Source organism: Vombatus ursinus, unplaced genomic scaffold, assembly GCF_900497805.2.
Source record: "Vombatus ursinus unplaced genomic scaffold, bare-nosed wombat genome assembly UNPS02004677.1, whole genome shotgun sequence".
NCBI classification, from domain to species: domain Eukaryota; kingdom Metazoa; phylum Chordata; class Mammalia; order Diprotodontia; family Vombatidae; genus Vombatus; species Vombatus ursinus.
In genome coordinates this window covers 1,221,027-1,244,633 of record NW_020944455.1, presented here as the reverse complement: position 1 = coordinate 1,244,633, position 23,607 = coordinate 1,221,027, and the positions used below count along the sequence as shown (strand labels likewise).

Below are 23,607 nucleotides of genomic sequence, written 5' to 3'. Positions count from 1 at the left end.
ATGGACAATACATATAAATACAAAAGAATTTGAGGAGCGAGAAAGTCCTAACAACTGGGGAGGGGGGGGGGGGCGGCACATCAGGAAAGGCTTCCAGTAAGAAGTAGCACCTGAGTCCAATCCTGAAGGAAGGGAGATTCTAAAAGGTGGCAGCAAGGAGGGTGTCTGGTCTTGGTCGGAAAGATGGCTTTGGCAAAGGCGCAGGCATGGGAGATGGGGATTGGACTTGGACTTTGTGGAATACTTAGTAAATTAGTAAAAGTCTGGACAGACAAGCAGGAGCCAGGTGTAAGTGCCAGGCTAAAGAGTTCGTACTTTATCCTAGGGGGTAACTTTTGAGCAGGGGGAGTCCCATAGTCAGGCCTGTGTTTTAGGAATAATCACTTGGCAATTAGATTAGAATAATGGTCTCTGAAATAAGGGCTGGGATGCCCTAGGAGGCCCACGGCTTGATCCCAAGGAGAGCATGACCGACCAACCAATCAGAGGGTGGGTGGAATCCCACAATTGTGGAACTTGTCTCCAATTTAAACTTTGCCCTGGATCCCCAAAGCAACAGTAGCTGAGATGCCACTAGGAAAATTCCTCCCCTCCTCCCCATACACCCATATACCTACCCCTTGTGCCCTAAATCACCTTTGGTTATAGTAGTCAACCCTTCGAAGACAGGCTCCAATTCAGGGCAGTGACCAGTGAGAAAGAACTCCATCTCCGCCTTTTTCACTTAGGATAGGTGAGGACGGGCTACACCATGCATCACAAGGGTAGGAAGAAACTAGAGATTCTGGTCAAGAAATTGAGTAAAATAGCAACAACATCAGTAACAACAATAGCAAGTCCGTTATTTTATCCACCTGCACGATCTGAACATTAAGCATCAAAGAACATGGGCAAGATAGCAACTTGTCCCCCGGCTGTTCCTATCAGAACTCCACTGAATATACAATGAGAACAATAACAACAACAGTGAAAGAAAGATCTCGGTACATTATCTTCCCTCACCCCAATCCTCTCCTACTTGGAGTTTCTCTCTTTCTATCAAGGCCAATTCTTACAGTTCCTCAGATATGCAACCTCAGTGTCATCCTTGACTCCCTGTCTCCCTCCCTCATATCCAGTCAGTTGCCAAATCCTGCCTTTTTACCTCCAAGACTCCTCTCTTGTACGCCCCCTTCTCTCCTTTGATGCTGCCACTCATCTGGGGCAGGGCCTCATAACCTCACACTTGGCCTATTGCAACAGGATGCTGGTTAGTTTCCCCGCCTTAAGTCTCCCCCCACTCCAGCCCATCTTCCACTCAGCTGTAAAATTAATGTTACTGCACAGCTCAGACCATGGCACCCATCCTGCTCTGCCAGTGACTGTCTATGATTCTAGAACAAAAAAAAAATGTTTTCACTTATCTCATCCTTTTTCATTTCTATTTTGTGTCATATGACATTCATAATTATTAGTACAGTTGTACATGTATATAATTCATAAATAAGTAAATATATGGGGGTATGCTCAAAATTTTTTTACTGATGGGGTACAAAAGCAAAAGTTTGGAGACCAATGGTATAGAAGGAGGTTTGGAGAGGGGAGATACTGGAACCACAGAGACTAATTTTTTGGTTTTTGTTAACTTGGCAAGCAGGTTAAAAGCTGGGTACAGAAGACAAAAATGTTTGTATCAAGGTTATATTCAGCCCACAAAAGGGAGCTGAGAAGAGGGGATGGGGATTGGGAAGGGAGGAAAAACTTTCCACTAGCGGTCATGATTCTGAAGACTGGGAGAAACAAGTCTAAGAAGGGAATGAAGGAAGGCCTAGGTGCTTCCACAAAGGAGGGTCCAGGAGTAACTCATCAATGGGAGGAGGCAGACCTTACAAAGTTATGTTGTTCTAGCCTTTCTTAACCTCCTGTTCATCTTCATTTTTTAGATATTATGACTCTTTTCTTCCTTTTCATCACTATTGTTGCTACTGTATCCTCTCCCTCCCAAATCCTTCCTTTATTAAAAAAAAAAAAAACAAAACTCAAGGAAAGCAATTGAGCGTATTGCAACAGTCTAAGTGAGAGATGTGATGCAGGCCTGAACTAGTAAGCGGTTGTTTGAGTACAGAAAAGGGGATGGATGGGAGAGATCTTGTGCAGGTAGAACTAACAAGTCTTGGCAACTGATTGAGCATGGAGGGTGAGGGAGAGAGAAGAATCAGGGATGACTAAGGACTTGGAAACCTGAGTCACCAAAAGGATGATAATAACCTCAAGAAAAATAGGGAGGTTTGGAGGAGAGGCAGCTTTAGGAGGATATGTTGTTTTTGAAATGCCAATGGGACAGCTACAGAGATGCCCAGCAGGCAGGTAATGCAGGATTACAGTTCCAGAGAGAGATTAGAGCTGGGTATATAGATGGGAGAGCGATCAACTGAACCTATGTGAACAAATGAGAGCAAGTCTAGAGAGAAGAAAAGGAGGCAATAGTTTTTTTCCCTCTCCCTGGTCAGACTATCTCCAGAATATCATGTTGAGTATGGGATGTCACAATTTAAGATAGACACCGATCAGCTGAAGAGAATCCAGGGGAAAGCTCTGTATGTCCTTCATTCTCAAAGAGGACCATGACATCAGGGAGATGATAATATGACCTGCAATTGACTTTGATTTAAGTGAGGGCAGACTGTGCAAAGTCACCAGCCTCACTTTCTCCTCCGGAGCCATCTGGATCTAGTGGTCAGATATTGATCAGGGCAACTGGAGATGGCCCAGGATGCTCAGGGGAAAGCAACCAGGATGGTGAATGAGTCTTGAGTTCATACCATATGAGGACCAGTTGGAAGAACTAGGAATGTTTAGCCTGGAGAAAAAGAGATGGGAGGGGTGTGAGAGTGGGGAAAAAGGGAACCTGCAAGATTGGCTTCAAGCATCTGAAGGGCCATCATATGGAAGAGGAACTAAACTGGTTCTCTTTGGTCCCACAGGGCAATACAAGGAAGAAAGGGTAAAAAGTGCAGAGGCGAGTTTAGGCTTGATAGCAGTTTAAAAATAAAAACAATGAAGGCAACAACTTCCTAGCAATACTATTGGCCCATAAGAGATGACAAAGGGATGGTTTCAAACAAACTTGGGAAGATTTAATTGTATGAAATGATGCAGAGTGAAATGAGCAGAACCAGGAGAACAATTTCTACAACAACAATAACATGGTAAGTCAAAGCATAATCTGGAAATGCTTCAGAACTCTATCAGGGCAATAGCCAACCACAATTTCAGAGGCCCAGTGATGAAGCATGATACCCACCACCTGAGCAAGAGGTGATGGACTCAAGATAAAGAATGAGTCATAGCAATGAGGGAATCTGTTTCACTTGACTTTGCAAATTTATTACAAGGATTTTGTTCTTTTTATTTTTCCAATGGCTAGGAGGTGAAAGGGAGGAACAAAATAAACAAACACTTGTTAATTGAAAAAAAACCTAAAAATAAGTTTTATATCTTAAAAACAAAGAAAAACTTAACAATTAGAAGTGGGCTAGGCTGCCTCCAGAGGTATGCAAATAGAAGCCAGATGGCCATTAAACAGGTATGTTACTGTGCAGAGGCTTTCACATATAGTTCGGAATACTACATGGTTGTGGAGGTCCCTTCTACCTCTAAAACTATGATTCTGAGAAGGATTCTATTGCTAAGTTTTCCGTCATGTGGTTCGCTCTTCTATCCCAATTAAAGGCTTTGCAATTTGGTTTATGGTTCCTTCTTGGTCTCCTGATAGAAAATGTATATCTATGGGGCAGCTAGGTGGCACAGTGGATACAGCACCAGCCCTGAAGTCGGGAGGACCTGAGTTCAAATGCGGCCACAGACTAAACACTTGACACTTACTAGCTGTGTGACCCTGGGCAAGTCACTTAACCCTAATTGCCTACAAAAAAACAAAAAAATGAAAATGTATATCTAATCACTGGAAAATTTTGGACCTAAACAAAAATTGGTATTGTTACCAAATGTTGGGTTGCTGAATAATGAGCTATTTTTTGCTCTATTTATATCTCACAGAGCATTGCTTTTAGGTGTTAATGATACATGTGTTGGAACTTGTGGAATAATTAAGAATTAGCTTTGTTAGAGGCTGATAGTCAAACCTGAATAGGCTGACATTTAATTAGCTTAATTTGTAAAAATAAATGATAGCTGTGGTTGGATTTCTGCTTTTGTGCATGGGTTCTGTCAAGGCTTGCTTGTAACAGATTCAAATATTAGCTTAAACTTGAGCAAGTCGAATTGCTTAGAAATAATGGCTGGAATCATACAAGTATGCTTAGGTATAAATTGAGAAGTTTTAAAAAAAAATTTGTAATTTTTTTTTTTTGACACAGTAGTGCTGGACTTGGAATTGTTAAGATCTGGGGTTCAAATTTTACCTCAGGCACATACTAGCTGTGTGACCCTGGGCAAGTCACTTCCCCACACTGGGTCTCAGTTTCCTCCTCTGAAAATGAGGGGACTGGGCTCTGTGGCCCCTAAGATCCCTTCGAGCTCTAGACTGGGGATCCTACAATCCTAAATTGGGTCCTGAAGTTATATTTGCATAAGTATGAATAGACAAAATACTCTACACAGAACCTCAAGTAATAAGGGTTTTCAGAGTCAAATTTGTGTTAGAGTAAATATGTCTGAATTCCAATGAAAGAGTGCTTGTCTTATAGAGCTTGGCTTTTGCCAGGAAACTAAGCATAGCAAATGTTTTCATATGCTAACACTGTCTGTGCACGTTAGAGTGAGATCTTCATAATGCCAGAAATAATCAGCCTTGAGAACAGACCAGTAATATAAAACAACTGCTCCTAGTCACACAGCTCCAAAGTTTGCAACCACCATGTGACGTCAGCAGTATATGGATGGTTATTATTCCCATTTCACAGATGAGGAAACTGAATGTCTGCGAGGTAAAATATTATACCCAGGGTGACGCAGCTAATAAGTATCTGGCAGGAGATTCTAACTCAAGTCTCCTGATTCTATGTCAAGTAACTAAGGGACAGTGAATGAATACAAAAGGATCCTTGTTCCTTCTAGCTATGATTTCCAGCCTTTGCTGTACCTTTAGCCAGGGCACATCCATTAGATTAAGGTCTCAACTGTAGAATTTGGAATAGTCGATTTTGCCCTGCCGTGACTAGAGTTATCGGCAGACCCCCTCCCTCACTTCCCAAGAGAACGTTTCTGGAGGGCTACACCCCATTCTGCCATCTGTGGATCTGTTCCCCTGCCCTTCTCCCCCAGCAGAAACAATAGCTGTACCAAATATTGCTCAGTGAGAACAGGCAAGCTTTCAAATCTCTGTGCTCTATTCCTGCCATCTGAATTTGAAGCTTAGATTTTCAGAGGTCAAGAAATGGTATGGCCCATATACCCCTGAGTTACCTGGGATGGGAGTCATAAATAATCTGGTCACATGCCCCCATAATGGGATATTAGTAGGAAGCAAACTGCTCCCAGGCATGAACCTGGGTGATGAACAGTGAGGTGGGTTGGTGCATCAAGGGTGAGTTGGTTTCAGGGATGGGACCCTAACTATTTCTGTCTCAGAGAATGGAGCTTACCCCTAGGACTTAGCTCTTCAGACTCAAGCACAACTGAGCAAGGACAGTTTGAAATCACAAACCAAAAATCAGGCAAGATAGGTGTATATTGTAACTCTTAAGAGCTCGGAGGGCCTAAGGTCTCAGTTAATCGACTGTCAAGTATTTATTGGGTTTCACCATGCCGTGAATACTGGATTAGCCACTGGGATCTAAAAAGAAGCAGAAGATATAATACCTATCCTCAAGGACTTTACCATGCTAAAGTAATATTTCAGTTATCCAGGATACAGTCAGGAAGCAGGAAGTAAGCAAAACAGATGACTGATAACCTAAAATAGAAGTCACAAAGCACAGGCACTAGACTCATAAACTCCTAAGAGGAGGGGCCCACCCTCTGAATCTGTGCTTACAAGAGTCATAGCTTACAACAACTGAAACAAGTCCAGTGGTCTGCTCTCCAAGACTACAACAGAAAAGGAGTAGGAAGGGTGTGCAAGTTTGCTGCTAGAGAAGTGACAGCTGACCTGGAGGGAAGAAAGAGGAAAAACTATAAAAAGATAACACAGGAACTCCCAAAGCAGAGCAGTCTGGAGCCAAGAAGAACAAATAACATCTGAGGGAAGCATTGAATTATAACATGGTATAAGAATAATCAATGAGAATGATTGTCATCAAAAAAGCTATACAGGGGCAGCTAGGTGGCACAGTGGATAGAGCACTAGCCCTGGAGTCGGGGAGATCTGAGTTCAATCCAGCCTCAGACACTTGACACTTACTAGTTGTGTGACCCTGGGCAAGTCACTTAACCCCAATTGCCTTGGTAAAAAAAAAAAAGCTATAGTTATCCCTCCCACATTGTGGGAGTTAGGGAGTGTGCGCCCCCACAATCTGGAATATCTACATAAAATGTTTTGACCCTCCCTCTGTACCAGAGAAGAAGTCTGAATTATTATGATATTAAAAGGTACAATATGTTGATATTATACAATACTACACATATAGTTTATACATTTCTGAATTTCTAAATTTTTTCTGTGTCATCTGCTGGCCTCTCCGTGTTGTCTGTGGCTTCTGCAAAACTCTTCCAAAATTTCCATTTAATTTCTTATACCAACCCATGATATATCAAAACCACAATGGGGAAAGTTGTGATATGGAAGGGATAACTGTATTATGTTCCTTATCCTCTGTTTCAAAAAAGAAAGGAATTAAGTTTAGAATATATTTTAGAAATTGCTCTATGCAAAATAGTTAGAATAAACACAATTATAACTACATTGCAAACTCCTATGCCCCCTCTCTCTGGTCTTCAAACCTCTCCCTATTGACTGGCATTTTCCCTGCTGCCTACAAACAGCCAGGTGTCCCCCATTATTCAAACATTCTCACAGGCCACTCTCATGGTCTTAAGCCAAACTCCTAGAAAAACACTTGCTGCCTACACTTCCCCCTCTTTTACTCTTCAATCCAGCTTCCTACCAGCCTCATCACTCAACTGAAAGTGCCCTCTCCAGAGTTACCTGATGTCTCAGTTTCCAGATCTGATGGCCTTTTCTCAGTCCTCCTCCCTCTCAATCTGGCTGAAGCATTTGACCCTGTGGCCTACCCTCTCCTCCTGGATACTCCCTTCTCTAGGTTTTCATGACACTCTCTGGCTCATCCCCCATATCCTGTTCCCATAATCCCATCACCCTAACCCTACCCCCTAAATATTCCACCTCAGACCCACCCATTCCTTCCACAGCCTCTCCTGGAAAGCCTACTCCATCTTAAACCATTTAACTTCACACCTCGTCTGGCTCCCTCCAGAACATGGAATCCCTGACTACCCTTTCCAGTACCAGTGGCACTTATATGCCATTCATTGGTCACCATGGGGGAGTCAGAATACTCCTTGGTCCCCAAAGCTACTTACAGACTCTCCCTCTACCACCATCACTTGGTAACCTCTCCTCCCTTTAGGTTCATTCAATCCATATTTATTAACAATCAAGATTCGGACAGCTGTTATCTACTGTTATCTTCTCTCCAGGTACTTTCCCTCTAAGATTACCTCCAGTTTACCCTGTATCTATACTGCAAGTACATAGTTGTTTGCATGCCCTCTTCTCCCCATCAGAACATTAGCTCCTGGAAAGCTGGGACAGTTTTGCCTTTCCTTTTATCCCCAGGGCTCAGCACAAAACTTGACACAGTAAGCATTGAATAAACGTCTGTTGAATTCACCACTTTATTCCCACCTGCCTAATCTCTAACCTGGTATGTGGTCTTTGCCTTCTAACTGGTCTCCCTGCCTCTGGTCTTTCCAATATATCTTTCAAATGGTCTCCAATAATGATCTCCTTAAGGAGAGGTGTGATCACATAGTCACCCTATTCAACAACTTCTAGTGGTTTCCTCAAGACTTCTAGAATAAGTTACAAATGCCATAGTTTGGGATATAAGAACCTCTACAATCTGGCTCCAATCTACCTTTCCAGCCTGATTTCACTCTCTTTCATGTATTCAACATCCTAAATGAGACTACTAGCTATTTCCATCTAGTCCTGCCCTTGTCACCCAGGCCTGGAATTACCTCAACAATCTGTAATTTTAATGGTGTGATCAGGCCATCAACACAAATCAAAAACCCTTTGGAACTTACTAGACAATTCAAGAGTGCCTGTGGACAGACCAAAAAAAAAAAAAAAGTTATCACCCTGGAGCCAAAAGGAGAATGAGCCTCTCTGAATTCAGCCATTTTTCTGGGATAATAGACATGAAGCTGGCGATTCCTATTACTGGCACAGAACTAGCATTTTTCATTGTTTGACAAGGGCCTTTTTATTGTTTGACAAGAATATTTTGGGAGAAATGTAATGCTTTCAGCTTTGGGGAGGGGGGGGAGCGGCTCAGGTTCAAAGATCTGCCTCAGTGGCTCTATGATCTAACCTATGGGAATCATAACCCATCCATACCATCTCATACCTTAATAAAAACTTTTATATTGTTTTTTTTTGTTTGTATAGCTGCAAAAAAAAGAAAAGAAAAAAAGAAAAGGAACTATGTTTCAGTTCCTGTGGTTTTTTTTCTCTACTAGAACCCTGCTCCAAAGCACGGTGTTGACCCTAAACTGTGGGAGGCTAAGCCAGCAAAGTATAAGTTGTACCTACTCCTAACAAGCTAGAAAGGTTTTAAGGTGAGGCCTGGAGATAAATGCTGCCTGGCAGTGGCCAGACCAGCCTTGTTCAATGCAGGGAGACCCATTCATCACCAGGTGGGTCAAAGGGGTAAAGAATTTTTGGTCAACGGAACTCTGTTCTGCATGAGTTGGGGAATATGCACACCAAAGAAATGACTAAAATACTGGAGTAAATAACTGGACTTTAAAAGTGTCCAAACTTTTCCTAGTGAGTTATTTGTTTTGTGAAATGTTTAAAATACAAATGACAGTGCCAGGCACGTAACTGGGATGTGCTAGGAACTTTGTTGTAACTCTGGGAAGACATTCCTCTCCTGCTCCCTACTCCATTACCAAGGTGCACTGAGTTTCAGGCTTTCAATGTACTGATCCGTTTGGCTGGTTGGTTTCTCCTCTTCAGGTCTGAGGGTAAAGCAAGACTCACTGTCTGTCTCCCCAAGATGCATCTTCCTGTTGGCCTCAGACTGGGCAGACATGGCTTCCCAGTCACCTAGAGGCAACAAAGGTCCACCCAAGAGGGGAGATGACCTTTGGACCTGGTGCATGTCTGAAGACCAGGAGAGTCACTTCCCCCAGTTCTGCCAAGCAGACAAGTTTCTCCAGGGAGGTGAGTAGGCCTCATTTATAGGAGCTAAGAACCACTGAATCCTGGTCACATATCTTTGCTATGTTAGGGCTAAATAAACCTCCTTCTGTTGACTGTTCAATGACTTACAAATGCCTCCTTTCATTTCAACACTGAACCTGAACGAACAGCCTAAGATAGGCCCACCCCTAAATTATGGAATGAATGTCCCGACTCCAGCATTTTTTCAGCTCTCCCTCATGCCTGGAATGTTCTCCCGACTTACCTCCACCTCCTTGGCTCCCCTTACCTCCTTCAAGTCCGTGCTAAAATCTCACCTTCTACAGGAAGCCTTTCCCATTCCCCATTAAACTTTCTGTTGATTATTTCAAATTTATCCTGTCTACAGTATGTTTTTACAGAGTTATTTATAGGTTGTTTCTCCCCTCCCCCTCACCAAGAGCAGGTCTTTCTGCCTTTCTTTGTATTCCTAATGTTTGGCACATAGAGGGCACTTAATAAACGTCTACTGACTGAGTGTGATGGAGAAGGCAGAGAAATATAGGGGAAAATTTAGGATGTGAAATGTAAAAACATTTTATAAATGTAAATGTTGTAACATGAAAATGTAAAACCAAAAACTATCAATGAAAAAAAATTTTTTGAATAAATTCTGGTTGGCATGGTTTTTTTTTCCTCCTAGTAAAATCAAATTAGACAGTACATTTTTTTTTCCATTTTAGAAACCTCTCCAAATATAGAATAGAAGTTGGGTGCAAAGTGAAAATTCATACCTAAGAACTCTTTTTCCACTGACCTAGAATGTAAAACACAGGTGTGAGGCTATGGGGATGGGACATTCAGCTCACACTGCAGCTGTAGGAAGGCCAGGAAAATAAGAGTAACCAGAACATTTCACTGAAGGTTCAAAAGCCTTTCTGATTCTAATCCTTACCTTGAAACCAGACAACTAATCATGCAAAGTCCTGGCCTTAAACTATTTAGTCAAAATAGCAGCAAAGAAAGAAAAGGCTGGGTGTAATGCACATCACCAATCCACTCAGTGATCAGAGAGCAATGTGGTAAATCAGACTGAAGCTACACTCTCCTACTTTTATTACAGTAATGACCTAAAAAGAGCATCAGACTGCATAGTAACCAAGAAATCCTAAGAGAAGCTTCAGTAAATTGCTTTGTCCAGCCCAGGAGGACACAAAACCCCAGCCAGAAGCCATGGAAGAGAAGTCTTACCAGAGAGACGGGCAGGTAGACAGGCGGAACAGAGAAGAAATGAGCAAGTGCACCACAAAGAGGATAACACCACGGAGTGCCACCCTCATGATCCAGGAAACCCCAGAGTGGAGGGAGATCACCCAGTGCCTTGATCAGGGACAGCCAACCAACCATAGGACGAGGATTGAGGACAGAGAAAGCTGCTAGTGTGCTGAGCTGAGACCTGCCACACACCAAAGGAAGTGGAAGCCAGGGGTGCCAGGGCAAGACCCATAGGGCCTGTTATCTATAATCAATATCACGAATGCCATGAAGTCATTGTTGAATCAGGAAGAAACTTTATTAACGACCTGGGAAGGCCAGGCATCCTGTATGTGTAAGAGCACATATGTGGGAGCACACATATGACAAATGTACACCTTTTTATTCCCTATTCTCCACTCGAATTTCCTTCCCCTGTTTCCCTATTCAATGAGTACTATAGAGGTCACAGACTATCCAAAGCGCCTAATTTCCCCACGTGAGTCTCTACCCCAATTACATCTCCCACTTCTCACAATTCTTCTATTCGGCCCTAGCTTGGGAACACGCCTTTTTATGTTAAGCTCAGAACTGATTTTCCACCTGTCAGCCTATTTACTACCAACAGTGTTTTCTTATTTTAATATAACTCCCTTTTGTTCAACTTCCATCTAGCCCCCAGACTGCATTCCTTAAGGTTTCCACTTGGCTTTTTGTGGAAATAATAATTTAAAAATATATATATATATATATTTCTCTGACTCCAACCTCTGATTGAGTGATATGCAGAGGCAACATCCATATATCCCACAGGCCTAACCATGTTACTTGAGAGTAAGGGAGGGGCAGAGCCTGGCCCTGGCACTAAGGCCCAAAGTAAGACCCGAAGCTAGAGATCCAGGTTTAGAACACAATGTCAATTATTATAACATCAAAAAGGTTTTGTACAAGCAAAATGAATGCAGTTCAAAAATCAGAAAGGAAACAGATAACTGGGGGAAAGTCTTTGCAGCACATTCTTCTGCCAAGGTATATGAAGAACTAATTCAAACAACTAAGAATAAGAGCTATTCCCCAATATTCCCAAATATCCATTTAGTTAAAGGATATAAAGAGGCAATGTTCAAAGGGAAAAAATCCAAGCTATCCACAATCATTAGCAAATAATGCTTCAAATCACTAGAGAAATGCAAATGAAAACAACTCCAGTTCCCCCCCCTCACCCCCTCAAAGTGGTAAAGGTGACAAAAGAGGAAAATGACAAATTATCAGAGGGGCTATGGGTTAAGCACACTAGTGGACTATTGGTGATACCACCACCAAGTTCCAGTCATTCTGGAAAGCAGTTTGGAACAAGGCCCAGAGCTGTCACTAAACTGTTCTTACCCTTTGGCCCAGCAATACCAATACTAATCCTAGACCCTCCAAAAATAAAGAGGAAAAGAACGTACAGGTACAAAAATATTTTTAGTATCTCTGTCATAGCAAAGAACTGGAAATTAAGAAGGTGTCCATCAATTGGGGGATGGATAAACAAATTATAGTATACAAATGTAATGGAATATGCACTGAAAGAAATTTTGAAAGGGCAGCTTCAGAGAAACACAGGAAGACTTACATGGAGTGATGCAGAGCAAGGGTGGTAGAACCAGGAGGACCTTTATGTAAAAACAACATTATAACAAAAACATTTTTTAAGACTAATAAAGAAATCTGATCAATGTAATGACCAACCAAGATTCCAAAGGTCCAGCAATAAAACATACTACCTACTTCCTGACAGGGGTGATGAATTCTTAAGGTATAGAATGAGATACACATTTTGAGACATTGAGAATGTAAGGGATTTATTTATGCATATTTGATATGAGAGCTTTATTTTTATTTCCTTCAGTTTAGCGGAAGAGGAAATCAGGGAGGGAAAGAATGATAGTGATAGAGTTAACAAAATTGGGGGGAGTAAGAAAAGAAGGTCAATCAGTCAATAAACATTTATTAAGTACTTAGTTTGTGCCAGGTACTGTACTAAGCACTGGGGATACAAAAAAAAAAAGAAAAGGCAGTAAGACAATCCTTACCCTTAAGGAGCTCACAACCTAAGGGGAGAGACAACTTGCAAGCAACTCTGTATGAACGACATATACAACATAAATAAGGAAAGCACTAGAATTAAGGAGAATCAGAAAAAGCTTATTGCAGAAGGTGGGGTTTTAGCTAGGACTTGAGAGAAACCCAGAGGTACAGATGAGAAAGGAGAACATTCCAGGCATGGGGGGGACGGATTTGTGAAAAATGTAGCAGTCAGGGAATGAAATGCCCTGCCAAGGATTAGTAAAAGGCCACCAGTGTCCTTGGATAGAAAGAGTACATGAGGGAAGGGGCAGATCGTGCTGGAAGAAGACTGGAAAGATAATGGAGGATCACGGAGGACTTTGAGCACCAAACAGAGGATTCTGTATTTGATCAGATAACAGAGAGCCACTGGAGTTTATTTGGGGGGGGTGGGGGGTGGAGGGGGAGGGTGACATGGTCAGGCCTGTGCTTTAGGAAAATCACTATAATAGCTGAATGGAAGATGGACTGGAGTGGAGAGAGACTTGCAGCAGACAGGCCTACCCACAGGTCACCGCAATAGTTCAGGCATGAGGTGATGAAAGCCTGTACCAGGGTAGTGCCAGTGTCAGATGAGAGAAGGATGCTACAAAGGTGAAATGGACAGGCCTTGGCAACAGATTGGATATGGAGAGTGAGAGACAAGGATGACTCCTAGGTTGTGAGCTTGGATGAAGTGGTGGTGCCGTCAACAAGAATAGTGAAGTTTGGAAGGGAGGAGTTTTAGGGGGAAACAATAATGAGTTTAGTTTTGGTTTTATTGTTGAGTCATTTCAGTCCTGTATGCCCAGGGTCATACAGCTAGTAACGTCTGAGGCTAGATTTGAACTCAGAAAGATGAATCTTCCTGACTCTATCCAGTGCAGAGCCACCTAGCTTTGGACATGTTAAGTTTAAGACATGGGACATCCTAGTTTGATTATGTCTAATAGGCAGCTGAATGAGAGACTGGAGGTCATCAGAGAGGTTAGGGTAGGATAGGTAGATTTGAGAATCATCAGCAAAGAGATGGTAATTGAATCCATGGGAATTGATTAGATCATCTGAAGTGTATAGAGAGAGAAGATAAAAGGGCCCAGAAGAAAGCCCTGTAGGATTTCCTTACAAGGTGGGCATGCCCTGGATGAAGGTCCAGCAAAGAATATTGAGGAGTGGTCAGATCTGGAGGAAGGCCACCAAGAGAGAGCAGTGTCCTGAAAACCTAGAGAGAAAAGAATGTGATGGAGAAGATGAAGATTGACAGTGCCAGAGAGCTCAAGAGGATTGAGAAAAGGCCATTGGATTTAGCAGTTAGGAGATCATTGACAACTTTGGAAAGCACACTTTCGGTTGAATAATGAGGTCATAAGCAAGATTGCAGAGAGTTAAGAAGAGAGTGAGAGAAGTGGAGGCATACTATTCTAGACAGTCTTCTCAAGGAGTTTAGTCACAAAAGACAGGAGAGATATGGGTAGGTCATACCAACCACATCTCCAGAGGATCCATGACTCAACATGGTACCCACTTCCTGAAAGGGAGGTGACTGACATAAAGTGCTGAAAGAGAAAAACATTTTTGGACACAGTCACTGTATGGATTAGTTTTGCTTGATTATGCTTACTTGCCATGAAAGAATTTTCCCCCCTCTTCCTCTTGGTTTTTAATTGGGGAAGAAGACTGTTGGGGGAAGAGGGGCTAGCAACAGTGATACCAAAAAAAAAAGGAACATTATATTGTTAAAATGCACAGATAGAAAAGAAAAAATTCAGAAAGAAGCAAAGACAAGTAGAACAGTTTTGAAAATAGCATGTACAATTAATTATTAAAGCAAGCAGTATGAAATGAAGATTCAGTTTCATGTAGAATCTTTTTGTGTTCTGTTGTGTGTAGGAAATGTTCTTTTTTTGGTGTTTAGGTTCAGAATAATTTCTTTTTCAGGAAGAAAAGGAACATAACAGAATGAAGATGATTTGGAAACAGAAAGCAAGGCAACTTTGGAGATAACATATTGAAAGTAATATATGCCTAAACAGAAAAGTAAGTTGGTCATAATACAGATTCAGGATCTTGGACAGTTCCCTTTTCTCTTTTGCGTTAGATATGGAAATGACCATCTCATTTGGTGTTGGTTAAGTTTAGGATAAAAAAAGGCAATTAATTCTCCTTCTCTGCAGAAGTGAGGAACTATGGGTGTGGATGACTATATATCCTGTCAGATTCAGTAGACGTGTTGGTTTGTTTTTGCTGAAATGCTTTATTCCCCCTTACTCTTTTATTATCATAAGGGATAACTTCAGGTAGAAGAATAAGAGAGAGATACATTTGGAAATGGAGGTGAATAAACACAAAAAAATAAATTTAACAAATTTATTATTCTTCTTTAGTATATATTAATAATAAATTCTAGATCCCTAGCACTGATCACACACTTCTTGCTCTTTGAGAACAAAGAGAAGTACAAAATGAATGGGATAGAGGCTGAAATGATTATTAAATAACTAACTTAGTATTGGGGATTTATCCCTCTCTGAAATCTTATTCTCTACTGGGCCATGCCAGCAGCTGAAAGACATTGCTGATAATAAGATCTGATTGGTGTTCTACTCAGCTATGGGTGGGGATAAAGTCTTTGATTAGATTACCCAAGGCTGGGGGTGATTTGTAAGTAAATGACAAGATCAAAGTCACCCTCATTAGAACAGGTAACCTCAGAGTTGTGAACTGATCCAACCATCCTGGTGAGCAATTTTAAAACCATGCCCAAAGGGCAACCATACTGTGTATATCCTTTGATCCAGCAAAACCAAGGCTAGGTCTGTATCCCAAAGAGATCAGAAAAAAGGGAAAAGGACCCAAATATACAAAAATATTTATAGCAGCTCTTTTTGTGGTGGCTAAGAATTGGAAATTGAAGGGATGCCCATCAATTGGGTAATGGCTGAACAAGCTGTGGTTTACCAATGTAATGGAATACCATTGTTCCATAAGAAACGACAAGCAGAAAAACCTGGAAAGACTTACATGAACTGATGCCCAGTGAAGTGAGCAGAACCAGAACATTGTATACAGTAACAGCAACATTGTGTGGACAATCAACTATGATAGACTTAGCTCCTCTCAGAAACAATGATCCAAGACAATTCCAAAAGACTCATGATGAAAATGCTATCCATATCCAGAGAAAGAACTATGGAGTCTGAATGCTGATCAAAGCACACTATTTGCACTTTTTTTTCTTTCTTATGGTTTTCCCGTTTGTTCTGATTCTTCTTTCACAACATGACTAATGTGGAAATATGTTTAACATGATTGCACATGTAGAACCTATATCAGATTGTTTGCTGTATAAGGGAGGGGAGAGAAGAGAGGGAGAAAAATTTGGAACTCAAAATCTTACAAAAAATTAATGCTGAAAACTATCTTTACATGTTATTGGAAAAAATAAAATACTACTTGCAAAAAAAAATAATAATAATAGGTCCACCTCTCATAATATTCATTCTCTCTCATTACTTGTTAACCATTCAAAGATGATTTCCACCCTCAGGAACACCCACTCTTCCTAGGGCATACAAGAGTTAAGTGAGTTCCATGATTTGTCTTTGGTCTAAGAGAGATGGTCAAATGACCATCCTTTTATTAATAATATGCTAACATTATTAATAAAATGATTAATTACCCAGAAACTATGTCTCGAACTTTTTATACATCACAAGTAAATACAAAATTAACCATCATAACCATGACTATGAATGGGACGAATTCATCCACAAAACAGAAGAGCAGAGCACAAAAGGAGAGCATAGCCCAACAATGAAATTTATATCTCAAGGCAAACTCAAAAAAGCAGGAGTAGCTATCAAGATCTTAGACAAGGCAACAGTAAAAATAGACAAGATTAAAAGTGAAAAAAGAAAACATTATTCTTAAAGGCAATATAAACAACTGAAAAATGTCAGAACTTAATATATATGCACCAATGGCATAGTATCTAAATACTTGAAGGAAAAATTAATCAAATTACAGGTGGAAATAGGCAGCAAATGTACAATATCTGGGAACCTCAATGGAACCTTTTTGTACCCAGACATAGCTAACAACAACATCAAAAAAAGACAGAAGTAGTAAAGGACCTGAATAGAATTTTAGAAATGTATAATGGTAGGTCGGTAACAATTACTGAATTAGAAATGAAAGGAGTATATCTATTTCTCAGCTGTACACAGAAACTTTACAAAAACTGATCATGAACGAGGGCATAAAAACCTCAAACAAATGCAGGACAAGAGAAATATTAAACCTATCCAATACTAGCCACAACTCATTAAAATTACTAAGCAATAAAGATTGGGGGGAGGGGGTTGTGGGATTTTAAATTGATCAGAAACTAAGTAATTTAAACAAAGAATTAGTGGGTCAAAGAGCAAAACATAGTTACAATAGGTAATTTAATCAAAGAAAATTACAACAATGAGACAATATACCAAACTCTGGAAATGCAGTTGAAGCAGTAGGGAAGGGAAAATTTATATATCTAAACACTTTCATCAACAAAAAGACAAAACAGAGCGATTAATAAGGCATGTAACTACAGAAATTCATTTATGCCTTGTTCAATTTATCGGAAACTGGGTTATTTAAACTGGGGGAAAAAATGTGTTAAGTTCCCTGATAAAGAAAGGTCTCATTTCCAAGCTATACAAGGAACTGATAGAAATTTATAACACTAAGAGCCATTCCCCAGTTGAAAAATGGTCAAATATAAACAAGTTGTTTTCAAATAAAGAAATCCAAGTTATCAACAACTATAATTTTTTTTTTGGGGGGGGGGGAAGGCTAGGCAATAGGGTTAAGTGACTTGCCCAGGGTCACACAGCTAGAAAGTGTTATATGTCTGAGGCCGGATTTGAACTCAGGTACTCCTGAATCCAGGGCCGGTGCTCTATCCACTGTGCCACTTAGCTGCCCCAAAAACTATAATTTTTTAAACACTCCAAGTTCCTAATAATTAGAGAAAAGCAAATTAAAGTAGTTCTGAAATTCTACCTCACACCCGTCAGATTAGCAAAGATAACTAAGGAAATAACAAACGTTGGAGGGGTTGTGGGAAAATAAGCACACTAATACACTGTTGGTGGAGTTGTGAATTGGTCTAGCCATTTCAGAAAGCAATTTGGAACCATGCTCCAAGTCACTAAATTATTTACATACTTTGAAGTAGCAAAACCACCACTAGGCTAATCACCCAAGAGATCGGTAAAGGACACCAATAGGGAACTCTGAAAGGCAAAATAATAACTAACCACAATTCCACCTGACCTAGAGGTGGGGGAGGGATGTACCAAGGGACAGCCTTAGATATACATTTTTGAACATGGCCAACATGTGGATTTGTTTTGCTTGTTTATAATTGGTTACAAGGGAGGGTGGTGGTGGTGGTTTTATAAGGGGGGGAATTCAAGAGGGAGAAAAGAACTGCCAATAGTGATGAGAAAAAAGTGAAAAGGAAAAAAAAAAGGTTATTGTAACATTTTTTTCAATGAACAGAGAACAGAAGGATGTTGAAGAGACATATTTGTTTGCCTTTTTAAATCTCTAGTACTTAGCACAGTTCCTGGAACATAGAAAGCACCTAATAAATAGTTTTTAATCGGCATTTCCCAAATGACACACGTATTGTAGTATACAGAGGAAAACTTTTGCTTAAACGATTCAGGTTGTTGACTTGATTAGAGGAGACACAAAAAAGCAGGACAACTTTGGAACTTTTGACTTTATTGCATATTTTTTTAAAAACCCAAGCATTATAAAATGCAGATTTGTGGTTTCATGTACAATTCTTTTTCTATTCTTCTCTGTGTATGGAAATGTTTGTTTGTTGATTATCTTCAAGTTAATACTATAACAAAAAAATTTTAATTAAAATATTCAGTGGTGGTCACGGAAAAGTGTTTGCTCTGGGTAATTTTTGACCCTTGTTAATTGACCTTACATATAACTAAGTGACTGCATTGAGATTGAAGGTAATTGTCCCAATACCACGTTGCTTCCCATTTTCACCAAGAGGCAATGGGAGGCCAGCTGTCGGGGCACACATCCTTGTTGCTGCTTGGAAGGCAGGAGCTGCTGAATCACTGGAGCCCTGGAGTTCTGGAGTTCTGAGCTCCAGTAGGGCTAAAACTGATTGGGGAATCAATCAAGCACCCAATCAAGCAACACAGTGAACCCCCTGCGGTTGGGGACCACCTGGCTGCCTCAGGAAGAGTGAACCAGCCCAAGTCAGAAATGGAGCAGTTCAAAGCTGCCCTGCAGATCATGGCCTCTGGACTTTCAGGTTGGGACAGAGGGAGAGACCCAATCTCAAAATAAATAAATGAATGAATGAAAAAATAAGGCAATGGGAATATTGGGGGGGAGGGGGGGAAGCAGCAAGTGAAAAAGAATTATCACCAGTGCTGGACAACAAACTGGAAGCAGGACAAGGATCACAGGAGCCCTAATACCTAGGCTTGCATTTACACAGTTTTCATCAGAGGCGCAGAAGGTACCCAGCTTGCCGAAAGCTAATTATGCCTGAGGCTCCAGGCTGCAGATAAAAATAATAAAGGTGACTGAGCAAGCAAAGGTCAGAGAAAGCTAGACAGTCCAAACCAATGTCCTTCGGGTTTATGTTGGGCTTTCCAGGGGGTAAATATAGCCTGTGGGTGGGTCTGCCTGCCATCTCTTCCATGTAGATCCATCCTCCAGATTTTCCTAAAGTGCAGGTCAGTGGCTTCCTATCGCCTCTCTTTGGCAATCATAAAAATGCTCTGTTTGGCATTCAAAGCCCTTCATTACCTAGCCCCCTCCCACCTCTCCAATCTTCTCACACCTTAGTCCCTACCATGTACTATCTGATCCAGCAACATTGGCCTCCATGTATAGGCTCTGGACATTCTCTCTGGCTGTCCCCCATGCCTGGAATGCTCTCCTTTCTCATCTATGCCTACTGACCTCCTTGGTTTAAGTCCCAACTAAAATTCCATCTTTTACAGGAAGCCATCCCCAACCCTTTATAATTCCAATGCCTCCCATCTGTCGATTATTTCCTATTGATCCTGTATATAGCTTGCTTTGTATATATTTGTTTGCATGTTGTCCCCCATTAGAATGTAATCTCCTTGAGAGCAAGCACTGTCTTTTGCGTCTTTTTGTATCCCCAACATTTAGTACATAGGAGGCACCCAATAAATATTTACCTATTAACTGGCATTTCCCAAGCGATACATGTGACATTTAAAAAGTTCAAGAGACAGTTTCTGGGAAATTTAATCATTTTATTAGTAACACCAGGATGTTTATTAATAAAAAGGATGGTCTCTCTCTTAAACCAAAGACAATCATGGTAGGGGCTCATGGCTTATATGCCCGTTGGAAGAAAGGTGTTCCTGAGGGTGGCAATCAACTCTGATTGGTTAACAATTAATGACAGAATGAATATTGCAATGAGGGGCTGGACCTGAACTTTGATTATATCAGTTACTTCTAAGTTACCCCCAGCCTTGGCCAATTTATTAGAAGAATTTATCCCCACCCAAACCTGAGTCGAGCACTGTGGCTTCCCTGACCTGGGTGGAGTCTGGACAGAGGAGAAGTTTAGCTCAATCTTCAGATAGGTCTTGAAATGAGGATAAAAGAAAAAGGTGGAAATCTGAATCTCCTCAAATCATTGGTCATTAATAATCATTTCTCTCACACATGTGCTGTAGTTTACAGAGGAAAACTTCTGCTTAAAGGATCCAGAATTTAGACTTAGCCCAACATTCCAAATGGAATAAATGTGTCATAAAAAACATACTGTCCATCTATGAAGGGAACTCAAATAAGCTCTTTTGTCTATAGGGCTTTGTTTTCCAGTGGTTCCTTAGTATCAGCTCAAAGCCCAAGTGATAACCTGTGAAGATGGAATATACCTAGAGACCCTACTGTTGTACTATCAAGCCATGCCCTGTCCTGTAGGTGGACCCTAGGCAAATCTGTCCATCTAGTCCCAGTTCCAGGCTTATTATACATTCTATATCCCTTTCACTCACTCTCTTTTCCAGCCAAACTGGCCTTCTTGCTGTTCCTCACAAAGGCCACTCCATCTCCTATCCTGCTGTCTTTGTCCAAGCTGTCCCCCAGAGCTGGAAGGTACTCCCTCTTCACTTCCACCTCACAGAATCCCCAGTTTCTTGGGTTGAGCTCAAATGCCACCTCCTATGTGAGGCCTTTATTGATCTTGCTCAGCTGCTAATGTCTTTCTCTTCCACATGACCTTGCATATACTTACAAAAATTCTAAAACAGTTTAAAATGTGGTTTCCTGAGGGTGGGGGGGGGAAGGGGAAAGCATGTGAATATGCTGTAGGGCAGCCAAGAACCAGGTCTATTATTTGGAAAAATCTCTGTTTCTGCTATCTCCAAGAAGCTTTGGAAAACATTGTAAGCCACAAGATTGACTTAATGCAAGGATTATAAATCATTAATTTCAACCAGCCTTCTAAAAACAAAGAAACCTTTATCACTCTCAAAAGCTCATAGTAGCCCTTCTACTCTTAGGCAAAATCATAGTGTTGGGGTTCCCACAGTGGCTATGTGACTCTGAGCAAATCACTTAACTTCTAAGTGCCTCAAGCAACTCTCTAAGACTATAATCAAGGCTATATGGTTTGGTCAAAAGAGAAGGGAATTTGGAGTCAAAGGACCTGAATTTGAATGCTGGTTCTGCTATTTGGGGAAAGTCACTGCTTCTCCCTGGGCCTCAGTTTTCTCATCTGTGAGAGAAATGATTATTAATAACCAGTGATTTGGAGAGATCCAGGGTGTCCCCCGCCCTTTTTTCGAAAGTGCTCATTTCAAAAGTTCAGTCTCTGGAGGTATTGCTGATGAGATTGGATTAACTTTCTCAATAATCTTGTTCTGACCCCACCCAGCTGGGGAAGCCTTTAGTGCTACTACTCAAGTATGGGTGGGGATAAATTCTTTGAATAGATAGCCCAAGGCTGGGGGTGGTCTGGGTATTGAGAAAGTCTCTCTTTGATTTCATATCATTCTCGGCCCCTTATTATAATACTCACACTCTCGTAAATTGTAATTTTGGCAAGGCAATTGGGGTTAAGTGATTTGTCCAGGGTCACACAGCTAGTAAGTGTTATGTGCCTGAGGCCGAATTTGAACTCAATTCCTCCCGACTCCAAAGTTGGTGCCACTGCGCCACCTAGCTGCCCCTCTCATTAATTGTTAACCAATCAGAATTGATACACCCTTCTTCCAAAGGCATATAAGCAGTTAGCCAGCCACCTTGTGATTGCCAGGGGCATTCCAGAGTGCCACTGGCCTTTTATTAAAAACTCTAGTATTATTAATAAAATGATTAAATTGCCCAGAAATTATGTCTTTCAAACTTTTTAAATGCCACATTTGTAAAATGAGGGGGTAGCCCTTCCAGCTTTAAATCTACTGTCCTATGAAGCTGCAGAATGGGTTGGCTATATTTACACTGGTAGAAGGTGTCCCAGACCTCAAGGAGTTTACATTTTAAAAGACAAATACCACATGTATGAGTGGTGGCCAGAAAGGGATCTTTTGGTTTGAAAAGATACAGGGAGGGCAAATGCTGCCACTGGGGAGTAAATTGACACACCCATTCTTGGAGCAATGACAGCTGATTTACTATGGTTCCAGAACTGGATAGGGGATAGTATAAGTTGGAGGTCGGGAGGGAGGCATGGAAGGATGTCCAATGAATGAAGTATAGCTGGAACCAGGCCCAGATGTAGTGGGAGACTGAGGCAGGTAACCACTGGTGGGGTCATGGAGAGGGTTGGATTTGGAAGACTAAGGTTCAAATCATGACTGCCACTTGCTACTTATGCAAGCTGGGGCAAGTCTCATCACCTTCTTGGGCCTCATTTTCCTTCTTTGTAAAATGAGGGGGGTTACATGGCCTTCAATTTGAAACCTTTGTCCTTCTGTGTGACCTCAAATAAATTACTTCCCCTCTATGAGGCTCACTTTCCTCCTCTGTAAAATGAGGGGACTGGGTATAATGGACTCTGAGAACCCTTCCAGCTCTAGATCTAGGATCCTACATGTAACCTGGGACAAGTCATTTCACCTCCGGGCCTCAGTTTCCCCATCTGTAAAAAGATGAGGTTGGCCTCTCAACCTGTGAACCTAAAACCTCGGACTGCGGTTGCCATGATGCCGTGCTCGTCATAATGTCCACAGAAACTTAGGTGGAATGGCCATGTGACGTCACCGCGTTAGGGCGGGGCAAGAATAAGTCCATAGCGACGCGGCCTCTGCATGACGTCACTGCGGGGCCTGTGTCAGTTCTTCGGCAACGGCCGGACCCCCAGGATCCGCCCCTGGGCACACTGATTCGGGCTCTCCTAACTCGGACAACGTCCCTAAGTGACCCCTGGGAACATCTCCCCCGACCTCTTCTGGCCGCGAGCCCGTCCCTCTGAGCAGAGAGACCTGGCCGGGCGGCCAGCGAAGCTCCCAGCCAGGGGTGCCCGCTTGAGCCCTTCACCTAGCCTTCGGGCACCACTCACCCCGTTTCTCTCCTGGGCTTCGGAGTGTGTCCCCAGAAGCCTGAGCTCGCTCGCTGACCCATCCATCGCCTCCGCCGCCGCTCCAAGGCCTCCACTCCATTCTCCAGCTGTCATCGTTGGTGCATACCGCAGACTGCACTGCGACTGCGCGCCGCGAGGCACGCTGGGACTCGTAGCCCAACACCCTGAGGTAGAGTATTGGCGAAGGCTCCCCCGCCTGGAGCCTACATAGAACTACACCTCCCAGAAGGCTATTGTGATAAGGCAAGGATGGGGGGAGGTGAGGGAGGGGAACGATTGGGCTCTGGAGGTGGGGAAAGAGTAGAGAGTCCTGAGTGGCTGGGGTCCCGCCTTAGCGGTTCTTCTATTG

General features: G+C 41.9%; 1 protein-coding gene across 2 annotated transcripts in view; it reads right to left on the bottom strand.

The window, feature by feature from the left end:
- Positions 1–23,424, bottom strand: part of ATG4A (autophagy related 4A cysteine peptidase) — a 70,573-nt gene extending 47,149 nt beyond the window's left edge. Inside the window, exons 1-2 of one of the 2 annotated variants that reach the window (XM_027839008.1) lie at positions 23,238–23,318; positions 637–784 (exon numbers count right to left, since the gene is read on the bottom strand). In XM_027839008.1, the coding sequence (XP_027694809.1) occupies positions 637–709 (73 nt within the window). In that variant the 5' untranslated portion in view covers positions 710–784; positions 23,238–23,318. Of the gene's footprint in view, positions 1–636; positions 785–23,237 lie in introns of both variants that reach the window. The other variant, XM_027839017.1, reaches the window with a different exon arrangement.
- Positions 23,425–23,607: the final 183 nt, after the last annotated feature.